The 18863-nt window shown below is 46.1% G+C and overlaps 1 protein-coding gene across 8 annotated transcripts in view; it reads left to right on the plus strand.

Annotated features, from left to right (window-relative positions):
• Positions 1 to 18863, plus strand: part of PAX7 (paired box 7) — a 106218-nt gene that overhangs the window by 79994 nt on the left and 7361 nt on the right. For 4 of the 8 annotated variants that reach the window (XM_068658453.1, XM_068658452.1, XM_068658454.1 and 1 more), the window contains exons 9-10: positions 7657 to 7722; positions 15184 to 15430. In XM_068658453.1, the coding sequence (XP_068514554.1) occupies positions 7657 to 7722; positions 15184 to 15430 (313 nt within the window). The remainder of the gene's footprint in view (positions 1 to 7656; positions 7723 to 15183; positions 15431 to 18863) is intronic. The other 4 variants (XM_068658457.1, XM_068658459.1, XM_068658458.1 and 1 more) reach the window with 1 other exon arrangement.

An 18863-nucleotide genomic window follows, 5' to 3' on the forward strand; every position in this document is an offset into this window, starting at 1 on the left:
GCTGAGAGCTATTTCACTATTTATTTACATGTAATTATTGCTATGAGGTGCAGATATTAACACTGTCAAGAGCAATTTGCCCTGACATTTTTCACTTGCTCTGTTCCCTGACGTTTCGGGTTTGGTGGGATTTTTTTTTTCTCTCTCTCTCTCTCTCTTCATCGCACAGCTTCAGTTTTGGTAGCGCAGGGACCAGGCTTTTTAATCCAGTGCCCTTCGCAACTCATTAAACTTTGAAATTTAATTTTGTCCGGAGAGGAGCCGGGGCGCGGGGAGCGCCTCCCGCCCCCTTCTCCCCATGCTCTCGCACCCGCCACCCATCTACAGCAGTTCAAGCATTTCCACTCTAAACAAACCAAATTTACCGGTTGCCGCGTTTTCAATTGGAATGCAATCTCCAGCATTAACCTTTGCTTTCGACGCTGCATTTAAAGCACAGAGAAAGGTGCCCAACCATTTATTAGGGGGAGAGTTTGAAAGTGCATGTAAAGGGGAGTGAGAGAGAGAAAGCAAATGCAGAACAAATATTTTTTGAACCAGAGCCCAGACCAGCATCAAAATCACAACCCATTTCAGAAGGTGGGTTAGGGACCAGTTACTGCTTCCTACCTCTCTAAACCCCATTTTTTCCCTTCCCTTCTCTCTCCTCCTGTCTAAGGCATCTGAATTCAATAGCTTGTGACACTTTAAATTAAGACTTCCGGCCTACACTCAAGCCCTGATTTAATGAGACAGTTGTTGTATGTCATCTAATAAATACCAATTGGGCATTAGAACTTATTTGCCAAGCAGGAGCCGTGATGTGACAGGCACAACTCACCGCAGCCTGCTTTTTTTCTCTGCCAATATGGTGCTTGTAATCATTTAGCATTTGTTTAATACACAATAGACCATATTCCTCCCGCACAGAGCTCCCCTGCACAGTGATTTGCTCTCCTGTCATATAAACCAGAAGGAAAAAGCTAGGTGTATACCGGAGTCTACAGGAAAGTGCTGGGCTGTGGTGGGGAGAGAGTACGCCATGTGTAGGGAAGAAGTAAATGCTGAGTATTTCTTCAGTGTCTGTGTAAGGCAAATTTTCAGCAGGGATTAGTAATTGCCATTCCTCCATTTTACCTGCAGCATCTTTTGCTTCTTAGATTTGGGCAGGGGAATAGATTCAAGGGAATGATACATCGCCTTCTTTCTTTTTCTTCTGAGTTTGCTTTCTTGGGGTGCGAGTAGTAAGAGAGCCAGGCTTGATGGGAGATAGCAAGTCCCCAGATCTGATACATCTGCCATTTTGAGGATTTGGGATCTTGTTTCCTGTGTTATGCAGGATCTTGCACAGTGGTACATGCCCCTAGACTGCAGCAATTCCATGTCACTGCAGCAGAAATAGCAATAAGAATGGCTTCAGGTTACGAGATGCTGTCACGGATCTGTAACAGGCTCACCCTGCAGCTGGGTGGGTAACTGAGATGACCAGGGATGTGGGGGCAGGTTGCTGGGACATTTTGCAAAGAGCAGAATGGTGCCGTTTCATTCAACACTCTCTGGAGAGTTTCTTTTTCTTTTGTAAGCAAAGGGACAAAACTGTTTCAATTGGATATTTTATTTTAAATATACTTTTGTTACAAATTGCAGCCTTTATTTTATTTTGATCTTTCAAAATCAAAAGTTTGTATTTCCACTTGCATCCATCACCCATTCCCTTCCCATTTCCATTTATGCTATTTGAAAGTCTTTCTTTCATCTAAAAGAAACGGTTGTTTATCTTTTTCATAACATTTTTTTCATCACCTAGCGACCCTTCGTAAACCACTTACAAAGGGACCCGCAGTGTAATGCAGAAGCTTAGTAGTATGTTTATTACCACAGGCTGCATGTTTAAATGTGATCAGAGCCCGGTATGGAAACTCAACATTTTCTATTCTTAGCTCTTTCTCCCCGTGTCTCTCTGCCTATCACCTTTCTCGGTGTCAGTGAGAGCTGATGAAACTGTTCCCACCTTTGTAAAGCTTTCTTATATTGCCAGGGGGAGTCCTGTAGAGACATTAAGCAATTAGCATCTGATGGCACTAACGTTTTGATATTCTTCTCGTTTCTCTGCTTAATTTAGTACAAAGCAAGGCTGTCAGGAACGAGGACATCAGCCTTGGGTTTGGGATGATCAAATTCCTGCTCCCCCATAAACTTTGGTGCAGTCTCAAGTTATCAGCCTTTATTGGGTTCATTTTTCCACTTGTAAGGTGAGAGGTGGCAGCCCTGCTCTGCCGGCTGCTTGGGATAAATACATGGGAGTTGCCTAGACCTTAGAAATGAGACACATTTCTGCTTTTCTCCTGGCCGTGACTTTGGATAGCCTGTGCTGTGTCCTGCTGCCTTCTGGGGGGGCTGAAGGGTCGCGATGCTCGGTCCTCGCTGGAGTTAGGTTAGGGGGGGCTCACAGCCTCTGCTCCCTCATTCAGCAAGATTCAGATTGGGCCTTCTTGCATGGAGAAGGAGGTTTTGCTTCCCACATAATGACATGGGGATAGTTAGTTGGTTGTGGTGTTTATGCCAAGTGACCAAAATGCACCCACAAAGCTCAGGAACCAGATGGAACATACATTAATTCCTGTTTTGCTTAATCTTGCACTTTTTAAAGCAACCTCACAGTGGGGCAGGCATGGGAGAAGACAGAACGTGTGGGTTTTCTGAGGATCCTACACCGAGACAGTGATCTGAACCCAGAGAGAAGCTTAGGGCAAGTAAGACCTGCGCAGTGCTCTGGGTTCGACATCCTGCCCGGTTCCTTTCTGCTTTACCCATGGCCTCAGCCCCTCATCCTCCCACCCCATCCCCAGGATCCCAAACTTTCTGCCAATGCCTCGATTCCTAAATTCCAAAGTGAGGCCGGAGGGTGTGATCTGGCCCTCTCTGAAGGGTGCACATTGAACGAGGGGAGCTGTGCCCGGGGCTGCCGAGCCACTCTCCAAGCTCTCCCCAAGCCGTCACAGCCAGGGACCGCTGGTGTTGTCAGCGCTGCCGGGACTTAACGCGTTGTGAGATATGGCAGCTTGTTTGCACGGGTGTTAACCAGCCTCTCCTGTCCCCTTCTTGTCACTGCCCAGTCCCTGCCACAGCCAATCTGTGTCCTAATCTCCATCGATTAACAAGAAACACTTTCGCCCCCTCGCCGCGCCCCCCACCGATACAGGCACCCACCCTGAAGCCTTGATAAAGAGGAAAGAACCCCCCCAGCCTCGACCCTCTCCCCCTTTACTTTCCACTAACTCAGCGCAACCAATTAGGCATCTGACACCCGTACTGGCTGACAAATTGTTTCTGTCATCTGCTTTCTGTCTTTCATTAAACGAGAGGCGGAGGGGGGAATCGAGAAGGGAGGGGGGGGGCTGGGAGATGTGATCTCCCATGCTTAGCGAGGCCAGATACATTAATTACAAAACGGCCATTTGCAGCATGAAAATGCATTAATTAAATTTATGCAATCATTATCTTTAAATAGTCATATCTTTAAAATAATCAGCCCTTCCTGAGTCTTCCCTCTCCTCCGCTAAGTATCTCTAATCCCTTTTCCACCATTTATCTCTGGATCAGCAGTGGCTTGTGTGATTTAAACTTCTGCATGCAGGAGATGCCTTAAAAACTCCGCTCAAGTAGTGCAAGGGTGTGATACCTTTACTCTTCCTCTTGGCTCTACAGGGAGGAGGACGGGCGAGGGGCACAACTTGACTCAGCACCTTGGAAGATTTGCCATTTTCAAGTCTTTCAGTCGAGATATTTTCCTAAAAGAGAGTTTATAGCTCGGTCAGGAGTTGTGGGGTTAATGTACAAAGTTCCTTGCATTTGTACTGGAGAGCAAGGAATGTTTTGGTTTATGTACCCATTTAGTAAATGTGTTACTGTTTTCTTTTGGAAGAGGTTTAGTTTTAATGAGGTACTGACCCTTCCCTTCGGTGCAGGTGTAGTTTTGCCAGCAGACAGCTACCTTTCCTCAACATATATTTTTCTTCTTAAAAGTCACTTAGTTCAAGGCAGTAAACAATGTTAATAGGAAAAGCAAGGTTTTAAAGGTAGGCATTTTACTACTCTGATGTTTGAGAGTGCTTCTCAGTGGCTTTGTATTATAATTGTAAAAAATACTTTATTTTGGAGTGCTGCCAGACATAGCCACGATTGAACTGAATTGTGCTAGATAAATAAGAAAGAGACACAATTAATGATGCATTACCCCAGGAGTTTCTTTTCTTTTTATACTTATTGTTCCAAGGCTTCACCTGTTTGTGATGGCTAATCAAATAACCATTGCAAACTGATCAAGTTTTGTGCTGCTCCTCAGCAGACCCCAGGTGCAGAAATGCTGAAACACCCGGGGAAGAGGTAATCTCATCCCCTGCTTAAGTAAGCACCTATAACACCACGGGAAAACTCCAGTCCAAATAGCTTTTAGAGAGCTGGAGGACTCAAAGAGGGATACTTATCTAAACTCAAATCCTTTAGGGCTTTCTTATCACTTCTGGTTAAAGATTTTGTTCTGCTCTTCGTGCGTCTGCATCGTTTTTAATAAATCTTACATGTTGTTTTTTTTTTTTTCCCCTATCAGTAATGCCTAGTGGGCCAATGTCCAATTAGATGGGAGCTGATGTAGTGCTGTTTGGCTCCAAACCTCATGTTGTGTTCAGCCAGTCACTCGCTCAGGATTAAGACCAGGTAGAATTTGGGGGAGGATTTGGTGGTCACCGAATCCTGCCAGATTTCTCATGTCTGAGGGGCAGAAATGAGCTCTGGCATTTCTGAAACAGAAGAAAACAGTAGCTTATCCTGCACAGCAAAGTCCCCTCGGCAGCCCAAGCATCCCCAGCCTCTTCAAGAAGTGCATTATGAAAATATAAGCTACTTGGATCCAGCACAGCATGAACTTAGTATAAAGGTGATTAACTTAGTGTAAAGGTGATTATAAATAACGGATACAAAGGGCTCAATTTTTCCTGGGCCATCTCTGAAAATGGGCATTTATGGAGAGGAAGGAAAAGATTTACCATGAAAAAAAAAAAGGAAAAGGTTGTTGCTCTAGAACATCATAACTGTAAGGGTAATCCTTTATTTAAGTTTCTGTTCTCAGCAAAGATACCAACTTTCTTCTGTCTTCTCACCTTTTATTTGCACTAATGCCTCCACACCATTGGCTCCAGGCCATGGTGGACACAGCTCCATTGTCCCACCGTTCAGATCCTAAAAGGTCTGGGGCTCATGTTTGGCAAAAGCAAGTAGTTCCCTGTCTTTAAAAATCCCACACTGCTCCCTAGCAGCAGAGAGAAGTCCAAGGGGAAAGCACATAACTGCATAGGGCTGCAGGAGGCATTTCCATGGATTCAGGAGCTGTCATTTTCCTGCGGGAAGGCAACGTCCTGACTTTACAAATTCATCCCTGCGCTCTTGGACAGTACCAGGGGATTGTTCATTTATTGGGGTGAGGTGAAAAGAGAAAACCTCGCCTTAAAAAAGGCACCGACCCTCCTCAGGAAGGCTGGGAACTGGGAGAGGAAGTGAAGAAGCAGCAGAGGAGCTGGGATTAGGAAGCACTTCTGATTTTCCTTCTTCCATTCTTCTGCCAGCTCAAGTTATTAAGTGTTTGGTGCGTGCCTAGCTAGCACTGCACTTGCTGAACTTATCAGGGTTATTTAATCTCCCCATGACCTCTCCGTATTTACGGTGGGAACCCTGGAGGCATTGGCTTTGCTTAACTGGTGTATCTTACACTGCAGCTAAGCTGGACCTTAACTGATTACAGCCCTCGATTGATCAGAGAAAGAGGGAGGGGAAGAGAAAGAGGAGTCCTCGAGCAGATACGCAGGACTATCAGTGCACCAAGCAGTTTCGCCTGGGGCTGGGATATGCCACTCGGGGATTTCTTTGTAGTGCAGCTCCTTTCACATTTATAGAGGCTCCCCTCCACTCTCCAAAAAGAAAGAGACAGAGAGAGAAAAGCAGACGAGGGGGGGCATGGAGCAGGCTCAAAGGATCTCAGGAAATCTTGTTTCGAAGCAGTAAGTCAGCACCCGCACTCCATTACCAGTGTCCGCAGGGGGTTGTGATAGTGAGCGAGCACAGATCAGCTTAGCTGGGAAATGGGAAAATAAATAAATAAAGCGAGGGAGAGAAATGGAAAGGGAGGAGGGGGAAAAGGAGACCTTTCTGTGAATTTTGGCTTGTCTTTGTTAGTCTCTGCTGGTGTGGGGCTGCTGACAGGAGAGCCGGCTCAGTGGGGAATGACAGAAGTTTATAAAACAGTTTTAATTTGCTGGGACTTAGCTGTACTGCATGATCTCCCCATCCTGCCATTGTTCACGTCAGGCAGATGCGCAGCAATAGGTTTAGGGCTGATGTGGTAGGAAACCTTTGTGTGTGTTTGTTTATTTCTTGGTATTTTGAATCTCTCACCCAGACCTGAAAAATTTTCATTCCCCACCTGTCATCAGCATGTCTGAGATTACCCAGAACTGGATTGATAGGCGCAAAATAAGACACAAGGATCCCCAACCCAACCCATTTCCAAAGCCAAACCTAAGCTGGGTCCTTCCCAAGGCTTGAAAATGTTCAGGAATTCCATTTTTCCATGGTTGTGCCTTTCTGCTTTCTCATTTGAGATGATTTTGTGAGTTCCAAAATGCCACAAGCAAGATTCATCTTCCTGCAATTAATACCCTCTGTAAAGGTGCCCAGAGATGCTCCATATCTCAACAAAGCAATTTTCCCATGGAGGCTTTCCTTTCCAGTGTATTCACTTGGCCTTCTCTGGGAAACATTTTTTGGAGTAAAACAGAATTAGGGTAGAGTTTGCTTGTGTTCTTTTTTTTTTTTTTTTTTTTTTTTTTTTTTTTTTTAATGCGGTTAACTACCTGGAAATAAGGAAGATGGGGTGGCTTAGATCACCACCCAGCACATTTGGGAAGCACCGACTTTCTTTTGGTTTTCTCTATAAAGTGTCTTAGCAATTACAATTTAATCAGGAAAAAACACTTCAAGCTTAGGTAACATAAAGCAAATAAAGATGTTGATGTAAAGCACAAACAGCCCATTTTCAGACAAGAAATATTCAGCAGAGCCTGAAAATCAAACCCCGACAGTTTCAATGTGGCACAGCACTAGTTAGCCTGCAGGCTTGAGTCTCTCCTGTTTCTGAAAGGGGTGAGTCCTGTCTTTTGATTTTTCTCATTAATGAATTTGAAAGCCATAGAACTGGAACCTCCCTTTAACTCCAGCAGCTTATGCTAGCACAGCATGCCTTTTTGTTTCCTCTCTGGTTATCCAGACTATTAGAAACTTTAGCATCTGTTTTTACAGAAGTGACTGCAGAATTTGGTGCCTTATCACAAAGGATAGCAGCTCCTGTTTCTAGATCAAGTGGTTCCTATTCACAGTGATGCCTGCCCTCTTCCCTCCAAATTACACTTCTGCTGCAAAGTTCCTTATAGCCCTTGCTGGATGTATAACCCCATGGTGCTTCTGGTTTCCTTATGGTATTTCCACTGCAAGAAGAGCCCATTTCTCTTTCTAGCCCATCCCGGGTTAAGCAATTTCTCTTACCATTACAGCTAAGACCTTCCCATTCTTTTGTATAGCTTAGAAACTTTTCTTTAGACCTTCTCCATAATTTGTACATCTCTACAGAAGCAGGGTGCCCAAAACAAGATGCAGTGCTCCAGGTGGAACCTCACCATAGCCTTGAACAATCAGGTAATAACTTCCCATCGCCTTTTTTTTCTAATCCTTCCCTTGTGCAGCCTGCATTGGCCTGCTTTGCTGCAGCTCACCATTGCATCCCCAGCTCCATCTCATCACCAGCATCTCCCCAAGCCCTCTCCATCTTGAGTGTGTGGCAGATTGTCATCCATCAAGTGACCAGGGTCGTCTTAGGACACAAATGCTCATCTCCGTTTCACCTGCTGTGTCCTAGACTACTCCCCTATTGTGCTGAAACATCCTTCAGATGTTTTAAGTCACTGAAAGGCATTGACGATATTTCTGGTTTTACTGTTCACTGGCAAACTGTATCACAGCTCAAGCACAGACCTGTAGTAACTGTTTCTGATCACTTTGAAGGGGTCCAGTATGGTCTGTCCCATACTTACCAGAAAGGATTCAGAAACATTGCATTCTGTTCCTGGCTCTGGTTCTGATTCACTTTGTGTGGCCTTGGGAAAGTCATTTCACTTGTCTCCACACATTTTCCACTGAAGTGGAAAAGGTTAAGTAAATGAAACATCATTGCTATATAACAGCAGCCCTGGAGTCCTTCCACAGCAATCCTTTGCCATTTGTGATGAACATTTTGGGGGGTATGGCCATTTTATCTGCATCTATTCAATGTAAATACACCAACTGCAGTAACATTGATTAGAATAGGAAGCAAATATTTCTACTTCTCCTCGCCTTATAAGAAACTCCAGTCAGAGAAGACCATAAGCATTCCTTTAATCAATAGCATATCTGCCTCTAAAAACAAGCAAACAAAACCAAACCAAACCAACCAACCAAACAAAAAACACAAAATTTGGATTGATGAGGAGTTATCTAAAGCTTGTAAGATTCTGTTAGCTCCTATTTATACCACTATTCTCAGCACTCTCAGCACTAGAAATCCTCATCTGATGCTCAGGTAACATGCTGATGGGTTGATTGTAAGTGCTGGGCTAGATGAAGCCCTTTACATCAAATGCTTTTTATAACACAACCAAATCCTACAACAAAATAAATGCCCCATTTAAATTAATGGCTGAACTCCCATACCTCACTGGAGCTTGGATTTCACTCCTGATGTTTCAAATTCTATTTAAAAGGCATTATTAAATTTTATATTGAGTTGAAATAAAACCAAATCTTCTAGGATGTGATATTTGTTTCCATTCCTTCTGCTGTTCAGACCGGTGGGCATTGGATGGAGTCTGTTCAGAGGCTGCTCATGCTAAGCTAGTGAGGTAAAGCTGGGGCAGTGGAGCACCAGCTTTCTTTAACCCACACCAAAGTGGAAGTACAGAGTCAGTCATTGCTCATTTATGCCAGTGTGAATCAGGATTGTGCTTGAAGTCAGTGAAGGTAAGGAAGTTTAATGTCAAGTTCACTCCTCAAGCCCCAAAATTTATTTGGAAATGCTATTAGACTGAACAAATCAGATATTTTCTAAGCACAAAAAGTGTGAAGCACTGTCCTGCTTCTTGGCCTCACTGCAAAATCAAATTTAATGGGTACACTTACTGGATTGGCATATTGGGATACAACTCAGCTGGGTCTAGTGATTTAGAAAATATTCAAAATTAATTGCTTGGCTTTGTGAGTGCACTGTTAGTGATTGCTACATAAGTCATTTTAGTCCTACCTAGGGGCATATTTGCATATATTTATCCTCCTTTCAAGTGAAGATCTTTGGGGAAACTATTTATCTCCTCCCAACTCTTTCTTCGTCTTTCAGTAGTCTTACAGTCACCTCTTCATTTTGTTTCTATTTAATATATGTATAGAATAATCAGCTCTTCCTATTCCCACCAAGTGAAAATGAATCCACAGAGATCAAAAAGCATTAATACGAGGAAAGGTGCCTCCTGCAAGAGAGAAGGAAAAGATTAGCTGAAAAGACTGCAAAGGAAAGATGCAAAAGATTAATCTGGGTCCCCACCAAGTAGCTAAGAACAGATGTTGAGGACAGCACATGACCTCCCCAAAGCAGAAGCTGAATCGACCATGAATGACAGAGACCAACCTCTCACAGAGGAGCTCACAGTACACTGGCAGCTTGCTCCACACAGTAAAAAACCAAAAGACCTAACACCTTCCCCAACGTGACTGTCAGGCACATAGTCGTACTGGGAAAGCATGAGTATGAATATCAGTCAGATATTCATCCCCTGCTAACTAGTGTAAAAGTTGACCCCACAGAATCTGCAACAAAGAGAGATTTCAGCCTACAAACGGATTCTTCACAGCAGAATTTCCTAGATGTTTCTGATTAGGATTAAATATTCAAACCAATTGTGTTTCCAGCCTTTCCCAAAGACAGGATTTCTACCTCTTCCCAGGGAAACAGTACCACAGCCTCAGAAATACTGCCCACTGCCAGGAGACCCTTCCTCTGCTTTGTCCTTTTCAGTTGCCGCCTGGTATCCAGTTTGCATTCCTTTGGGACTACCCGGCAGCTTCTCTGGAGTTAACACCCTTCAGCTAGTTGCAGATGATTACGTCTTCCCTTTATTCAGAACTTAGCCAGGCTCAGCAGTTTCTAAATGCAGCATTTTTCTAAGGCAGCCTCTGATTTTGGATGCTTTACGCTGTGTCAAATCAGGTGCACAAAACCAGAGGCACGCAGCGTTGGGAGTCACTCCAGAAAATGCTGTCCACAGGCTCCTGCCTCCCGAGCACTCTGGTTTTTGGATCTGGTCTCCTTACAACGTCTCTGCGTCCTCCTGGTCATGAGATAGTGCAGCACCGCTTGAGGGTAGATGGCAAGTCTGCAGGGTCTCAGGGCCTGATGCCTGTTGGCTGGGCATCTCTGCAAGCCCAGAGCAAACCAGTGATGCAGGGCAGGAGATGTGGGGACTCTGAGGATGCGAAGCCTGTCCAACACGGCCCGGACCATCCCTGTACATCCCATGGAGATCTTGGCCAGAGAGGCCGTCCAGCAGCCAGGTCTGCGGGGGCAAGGTTTTGTTATCAGCCCAACCTGTTATCCCCCCTTTCCCCTCCCTGACATGCACACACCCTTTCTCTATCTGAGCAGTATCTCTCCCTATCACTTGTCTGTCCCTCAAGCCCCTCCTGCCCCCCCAACCTCCAAACCTAAAATCTGAAGGCCTGATTGCACAGATTGAAGGCCCTAATTGCACTTGCCTTTCCAAAGCCACATTCGTTTATCATAAAGGGTGCACATTTCCCCTGCTACAGTTTCCATGGCCAGAGGCCCTGAGGGCCAGCTCAGAAATGGAGGGAATTAATTACATTTTTTTAACTCTTTTAAAGTATGGGAGAGAGTGATGAAACGTCCCGGGGGGGGGGGATGGGGGGGGACAGGGGGGAGCTGCAGAGATGAGGGTGGGGAGGGCAGCAGCAGCAGGAGGCAAGGGAGGGGGGGGGGCTGGCTCTTTCATCCATGAGGGTCTTTGTTCATTAACCTTGGTCTCCCCAACACATCGAGACCCGTACCCTCTCTCCCCCATGACAAATGACCTCCGGAAAGGGTAGGAACAAGGCCGAAGGCTCCTAGCACTGTGGCTGTTATTGACTTAGCCTAAAGTGCAAGCCCACGCCAAGCCTGTGACTGATTTGGGACAGCAGCAGAGGGAAAGGAGATGGGGAAAGGGAGAGAGACAACCGATGAGAGGGAGGGGAAAGGGAAGGCTGTCAGTCACTGTGATGGGCAGGTAGCAGATTTCCCTCCAGATAAAACCTTACAGATGTGAAGTGGGTATTGATTTTTAGTTAGTGATGATAATGCACCAAGAAGTAATAAATTATAAGAAAGCAAGGTCAAAAAGAAAAGGTAAAAGGACTTTGCATTCTTGAGGAGGGTATTTCTCCAGATGCCTCAGACTTCCCTAAGTTCAAAAGTTGCATGGAAAATGAGTTTATCCAGCTGAAACAAGAAGTCAGATAATGCTGGCCTGCCGAGGCTGAAGGGCTCATGTAGGGTTATCCATGCTGGGCGGCTGCAGAGCAAAGGGGGAGTAGAAATCTGTGGTTTGCTCTTGTTATTTCTGACACCTTCATGTCCTGGGGTGGGGAAGATCAGATGCCGTCCTTGTGCAAACAGAGTCAGGGGGAGGGGGGTGGCTGGCAGTCCCAAATTGCTCACAGTGTGCCTGGAAAAGGCAGATGTTTCCCACGGTCAGCCTTGTTGAGGAAGGAACTGGCTTTTTGGGGCTCCTGGCTCCGCTGAGCCCTGCAGCCTGTATCAGAGCTGGTCTGCAGTACACAGCCACCCTACCCCTGCGGGAGCATCCAGCAGGGACGTGCATCTCACAGTCACCCTCCAGCACCCCCTCTCTCTGACCTCTGCTCACTTACATGTCCGTTCACCACCCTGGCATCATCGTGATGAAATATCAGCATCCTTCTGTCTCACAGTGCATTTCCAGAGGGTAATAAAGACCATCTTTTTATGAAAGGGGTCTTGGAACAGGGTGAATTGTCCCTTAGAAGTGTCAGTCTCTCTGTAGAGGGATTCTGGAGGATTAGAAGGGACTAGAAACTTAACTTCACGTGGCTAAGGGCAGTTGAGTTGAGTCCTAGCTTAAGTGACTTGCACAAGCCCTTGTGAGTCAGTAGCAGAGCCAGGATTAGAAATCAGTCCTGATTCTGACCGACTAAAGCCAATTACTGTCTTTAGTAGGATTTGTGCAAGTGTCTTCTCCAGTCTCAGCTCCTCTCACTTTGAAGAGTGTGAATCTGGGTTTCATTTACCAACATTGCTTTACAACCCCTTTTCTTTTTAAAAGGGCCTTAGCGGAAGTGTTAATATGACTTCTGCTTGCTTTAAGACCTTTATATTTTTCCTGAGTAATATAAAGCAGCTGACTCTTTTGGGGAGAGGGCCAAGATGGAGAGCACTAGAAAGCCCTCCAGTCTCTGAGGTTCCAGTAGCCCGTTGTTTTCTAGTGCATGATTTCTTCCTGCACCTGCAGGGGTTTGCAGTGCATGCACCAAATCTGCAGTCCAGCAGCCCTGCCAGACCTGGACAGCTCACAGAGGGAGCATCACAATGGCCCTACTTAGTGCTGCCCACGCTGGAGCTTGCCCAAAATAACTCATAATTCCCGCGTCTGTGTATTAGCACATGCAAGAAGGATGTTTATTGTTTTAAACATCTGATTCTGCTTGCAAATGAAATCCAATGATGTTTTGTGGCTGCCACATTCATGAGTGTCCTGGATATCCATGGGGGCAAGGCGGTGCAGGGCGTGACACCAACAGCCCAGGCGAGGCTGATGCTAGGAGGTATGTCTGCAGTCAGCAGCACTGAGGGGCAGAGAGGGAGGATTCGTAGCTGAGACAGATCAAAGTTCATGACCCAGCTTTAGTGGAAGGTTACAAACAACTTAGCAGCTGGAAAACTACATTCAGGCTACACTCCCATGATTTCCCTGCTGCATAAGCCTTGAGGCAGAGAGGTTTATGTTACATCCATCCTGACAGCCCTATTCTCATATTAATCCACTCAGTATTGCATATTTAAATGCAATTTCCTTTCTTCATCTCCCTGTATGTCAGTCTTTGTGCCGTCATGGGGCAGGGAGTTCCACGGGCACATTTTGTGAACAGTTGTGACTAAACAAGTTCATCTAGATACCGCGAGGCTTCATTGGTGTGATTAAGAAGCTGTGCCTGGAGGGTCTGGAGGGCTGGAGGTAATTTAGGCTCTGTTGGAGCACAGTCTGCCCTGGTTCTTGAAACAGCTAAGATGGGTTTAACTTTTGGGGACCAGTAGGAAACCCTAAGCTCAGTGCAGGCTGAAAAACCTGAAGGAGGAAAGGTTACGTGAACTTTCTCCGAGCTCCGTGCTGCCAACACTGTGCTTTTTGTTCAAAGCTCATTCCTGCATCTCTGCACCTAACTGCAGGCAAACCCAGTGGTCAGAGTAAGCCTGATTTTCCAGGCTTTTTAACTCCCCCCTCCGCAGTACCTCCCTACCACCTCCTGCTCCGCAGGGGTCCAGCCACCCCTGCTTCCAAATCCCCCTCCCAGACAAATGCCTGGGAAGGGTCTCAGGCCAGCTGAGCCGGGAGGTGGCATCACATCAAGGCAAAGCATCATGGCAAGACTCCGGAGCCCTTCCGGGGGGGGGAGGAGAAGCTTTAGAAAGCAAAGGCCAGCGCCAAGCCTAAGCCTCTGCTCCAGCAGGAAGGTGAGGGAGGAGGGGATGGGGAAGGTGTCGGGGTGAGGAGGAAGGGGAGACGCCGCTCTATACAACCCCTCTTGTGTCCTTCCAGAGAATGTATCCTCCGCACAATAGCTCACCAGGCCGCTGGTGGGGGATAAAGGGCTCATTTTACCACTTGCCAGGCTCCAAATATTTCCAATTTGCCACTTTAATTGATGTCAATAAGGTTATGCTAAATTCGGAGATTTTCAGCCGCTCGGCATCTGAGCGCTGGCCTGGCCCCCCGAGGTGACGGGCTGCCCCTCTCCCCCCACCTCTCCCCAGCACAAATGTAGCCAGGCACGCCTGCGGCGGCCGGCAGAGATCAACGAGAGGCATCAGGAGTTCCCTTCCTTCCCTCGCCGCAGCCCCGCTCCTGCAAACTCTTTACACTCTTAACTTGGCAGCCCGAGGGTCATTTTGCTGATTGCAGGAGGCAATTGCATTAAAGCGCTGGCGGGATCAGGGCACTGGTGTGAAGGCCTGTAGGCAGCAGCTTACCTCAAACTCACCCACAGGAACAAATCTGGCATTTTTGTGGGGAAAAAAAAAAAAAAAGGAAAAAAAAAAAAAGTTCATCTGTTTCAGGTCTCTAAGCAGGAAGATAGCTTGTGTGCAAATTTAATTACATTTTAAAACCAAGCACTATACTGAAATGAGCTGAACCGGGACTAGTTATCCTTTAATGCACAGATTTTTGAGGGTAAAGAGAGCTTTGACATTTCAGTCCCTACTGCAGAATCTGCATCCAAACCAGGAAGGGTTTGTGTCTGGTTCAGTTAGGGACCTTCACAAACCATTCAGACTTCCAAAGACAGTGGCTGTCTTCAGAGTCCCTTTTTCAAAATGCAGATCATGGCTTGATATCTCGTGGGTCCCCTCTTCTGTGAAGGCTGTGCATAGGAAGGGAGGATGCTCATGGCAGCATATTGAGCAGGTTTCTCCTTGTTTTATTCCTTTCTCTAGCGTTCATTCTGAACAGCACAGTCAATGTTGTTCAGAGGGCAGCAAAAATCAGACCAAAGACTGAGTGTGCCACAAAGCAACCTCTCCATTACCCGTTAGGAATGTCTTTCATATAGAGAGTTAAGCACAGGGGAGCCAAATGTGGGGTCTGTCTTAGGTGAAAGCAGGCCTTCATTTTCCATCCGAGTTAAACCTATATTGATACAGCATATTGTACTGATCAAGCACCAGTATACGTAGATAGCCTCTCCCTGGTCTGCATGAAGGTATGCACATGTACCCTTTCTCCTCTGGATGATGGTGTGTTGTCTCCTGTGTTTCTCCAGGTGATGAGCATCCTGAGCAACCCCAGTGGGGTTCCTCCACAGCCCCAGGCTGACTTCTCCATCTCTCCCCTTCACGGTGGCTTGGACACTACCAACTCCATCTCTGCCAGCTGCAGCCAGCGGAGTGACTCCATCAAGTCCGTGGACAGCCTCCCAACTTCGCAGTCTTACTGTCCTCCCACCTACAGCACTACCAGTTACAGCGTGGACCCAGTGGCTGGCTACCAATATGGACAGTATGGACAAAGTAAGTGTGCTGAGTGTATTCCTAATTCCTCTGTGCAGGGAATAGGAGAGGAGAGGGAGGGGATCTGCGAAGGTATGGATATTGTTTTGGAAGGGATTGCATGGAAATCTGTCCATCTAGAGAGAAAAAGGGAATCTAGTCACCAGATAGATGGAGCTTGCTTCACATAAAGAGATTTCTCCCAGAACCCTTACAGTCCAATTCAAAATTCCTAATTAAAATATTTTAGGTAAAAACATTTCTATCAGTAAAGAAGAACAGGAATTCCCAGATCTATTCCCTCCCCCGTCTCCAGTTCTTGCTTCTCCAAAAGCCCTACGATGTTCATCCTGTTCAGCCAACAGAAAGCTGGGATTTTAATGTCATTCCTTAATGATGCAGACCAACGTATGTTGCTTCCTCCCCTGCCCTCCATAACGTAAGGGATGTGTCCACACTCAGCTTTTGCTACAAAAGCCATTAAGCCAGTGCCTGTCAACTGGGCTGTGGTTCTACTAAGACTGAAGTGAGGCTGGAACTATAATCCCGAACCCAAAGCTCAGACCTGGAAGGCAGTGAGGCCCTTGGAGGGTCTGTTTCTCCTCCAGAAAGCCTGGCAAAGGGCTCACCTGCCAGTGTTAAACTAATAATAAGTGTGGTGTTGTGAGAGAGTGATCCGCGGAGGGTTAAAGGTGCATCCTCTTCCTCCTGGAGCACTCCTGCTTGCCCATAGCTTGTCCTCAGTGACCTTTCTTTCCATTTGGCTGTGGCTTTTTATTCCCCTCTCCGTCACAGCCCTTTAATGTCTTTAACTTCTACAGCTAAATGAGAACCGGCTGTGGCGGCAGACGGGATCAATAGTAGCTTCCCCCCACCCCTCCTTTTTTTGTTTTTCGGGAGTTTGATCTGTGACCCCTTGACCTTCCCCTCGCTTCTGAATGTGAGGCTGGACACACGTGCTATTGATAAAAATCTTAAACAAATTCCAATACCATGTATTTCCAATAAAGATTCCCTTAGGCAAGACGTTAGTCACACCCATGTGTGTAAAAAATAAAATAAGGAGGACGATCTACATTTTCTGAGAGAGAACAACCAGCAAAGGAGAGGGAAAGAGAAAGAAGGGTTTGTCTTGGTTGCTGCAGGAATTTTACTTGGGCCTCTCCTTGTGCTCATGAAGAGCTACTCACCCAGCCCTATTTAAGTTGTTCTGTTTGCCTCCCTTTCCTGCTTTCTGTCACACAGCTCCCTCTTTTCAATTTAGAAGCCCAGTAAAGAGCCTACTGGGCTTGGTTTGGAGCAGTATTTTCCTGTTAGTAATCACAGGAGCTAAAAATCCCAGGCTACTCACAGCAAACCTTGCGTGGTCAACAGAATTAGTCCAGATGTGTCCCATGCCCACAGACCTCTAGGTAGCTAGTCACAAAGGCTTCATGCTCGAGCGAGGAAGGTAGGTGAGAAACCACCACGCACTGTCTAAAATGCTGCTGCTCTGCAGTGCAGGGAACTGGAGTCACACCCAGCATGACTGCAAGTTTTACACATAAAGCTGCTGAGAATTTGCACGGCAGCTGCAGCACAAAGCAACTGGAGCTGTTCTAACATGGGATCTATGTTAAGCAGCAAATTCTCCATGTGTGCGTGTATATGTACAGGTATTTATAGGTACAGGTAAATTCAGGCAATATATGTCTGCTTCACTACAAACATTTCCTATAATGAGCTCCATTTCTAATAACCTCTATTTGAGGAAACAGTTTTCATTGCTAATTAGTCCTGCTAGAGCAGGCACTTACATGAAGTTGACCTTCATGTAAGAAATTTTTTTCTTGTCTTTCTCAGTGCATCTTGAATTTAGCAGATACTTCTAACTCCTTCCAGGTTTAATTCTTCACTGCTTCTCTTTGAATGGTGATCAGTGTGAGATGACCTCCATAAAGGCATTATTTATTGATGCTAAGTTCAAACTATGTATTTCTTCATTCTGTGATGTGGCAAAAAAAAAAAAAAAAAAAAAAAAAAAAAAAATCAAAACCCTTTTTGGCTTCCCCTGTATTAAACCAACAAAACATAACTTTGACTTCTGGTGTGGGATGCCCTGGTGCCTTTTAACTCTTCCCACAGGAATTTAGGAACAAAAAGCAGTATTGAGAGTTGAAAGTGGGTGGTATTTTTTATTTTCTTTTTTTTCCTTTTTTTTTTTTTTCTTTTTTTTTTTTTTCAGGAGGATAGGGTTGCCATCAAATTTCCATTTTGCTGGGTACAGCCAAGAGCAGTATGAACAGCTCCAACCATTCACCTTGCTCTCCCTCTTTTCCCAAGTATGCATTCAAATTCACCCAGAGCACAGGCACCAGCAAGAAAAGAGGCACAACCACACACACATGCCTGAGGAGTGAATTCCCTCTTTACATACAGCTTCTCAAAGTCATTATTTAATGTCATGACCTGAAATATCAGGGGACTAAACTGATAAGGTCTGGACAAGAGCCACAGCATAGGGTCTTTCCCAGACTCTAATCCTAGGAATCTCCCTGAAGCTGGAGACACCATCACACAACTTGATAGAGACCAGTGCTTGAGACAAGCTACTCCAGGATCCCAGTCCATGGGGAGCACCAGCCAGCATGCCATCCCCAAGTGCCCAACTCAGATCTGAAAGGACCCTGCTACCAGTAGAAGCGGTGCTTCCATATAATCTACCCTGAGATGAGCCTGCTTGCTTCCAGCATGCCAGCCTGTGCTCTCCCAGCCGGTGAGGAGCAGAGATGCCAGATTAATGTGGTCCTTGTGGTTCCCAAAGGCCGGAGCTGTGTTAATGATGCCGGTGCTGGAACGCAGAAGCGTGAAAGGAATTCTAATAGATATGACAACTCTAATAAGAATTTGTGTCTAGAAGGGACCTCCTCTGGGGCAGGCATCTGACAAGACGTTGATGGCTGAAATTTGTTTACTCATTGGCACTGATTGTACATCTCCTGCCAGCTCCTTATTAATCTAATTTGAGACATTAAAGCTAGTGAAAGGGAGAGACTTTGACTGAAGCTCAGCTAATGAGCAATGTCACCATCCTGCCCTGCTCCTCATCCCCCTCAGACCACGGGGCAGGCAGGCGAGCTGGGACGTGGATTCACGCACTGCCTCAGGAGCTGTGGCTGCATTTCTCACCAAGACAAAGCAGTTTCCTGCAGGAAGGAAGGGTGAAGGCAGGCGGCAGAGCTCATGGAGATGAGTCAGCATGCAGTGGGTGAGTCAGATTCAAGCCCCATCCAGACTGGGGAGGTCCCAATGAAATCTTTGCAGCCATTTACACTGGCACCATTGCACGCAGGGCTTGGATTTGCAGGTGGCACAGGGAGGTGAAGTTGGAGGTCTGATCCTGCTGGCTTTCTGATCAGGCCCATCTTCAGGCAGCTCCTCTGGAAACATCATTTTCCGTAGTAGAAGTAGAATT

Source organism: Anas acuta, chromosome 22 (assembly GCF_963932015.1).
Source record: "Anas acuta chromosome 22, bAnaAcu1.1, whole genome shotgun sequence".
Lineage (NCBI taxonomy): Eukaryota > Metazoa > Chordata > Aves > Anseriformes > Anatidae > Anas > Anas acuta.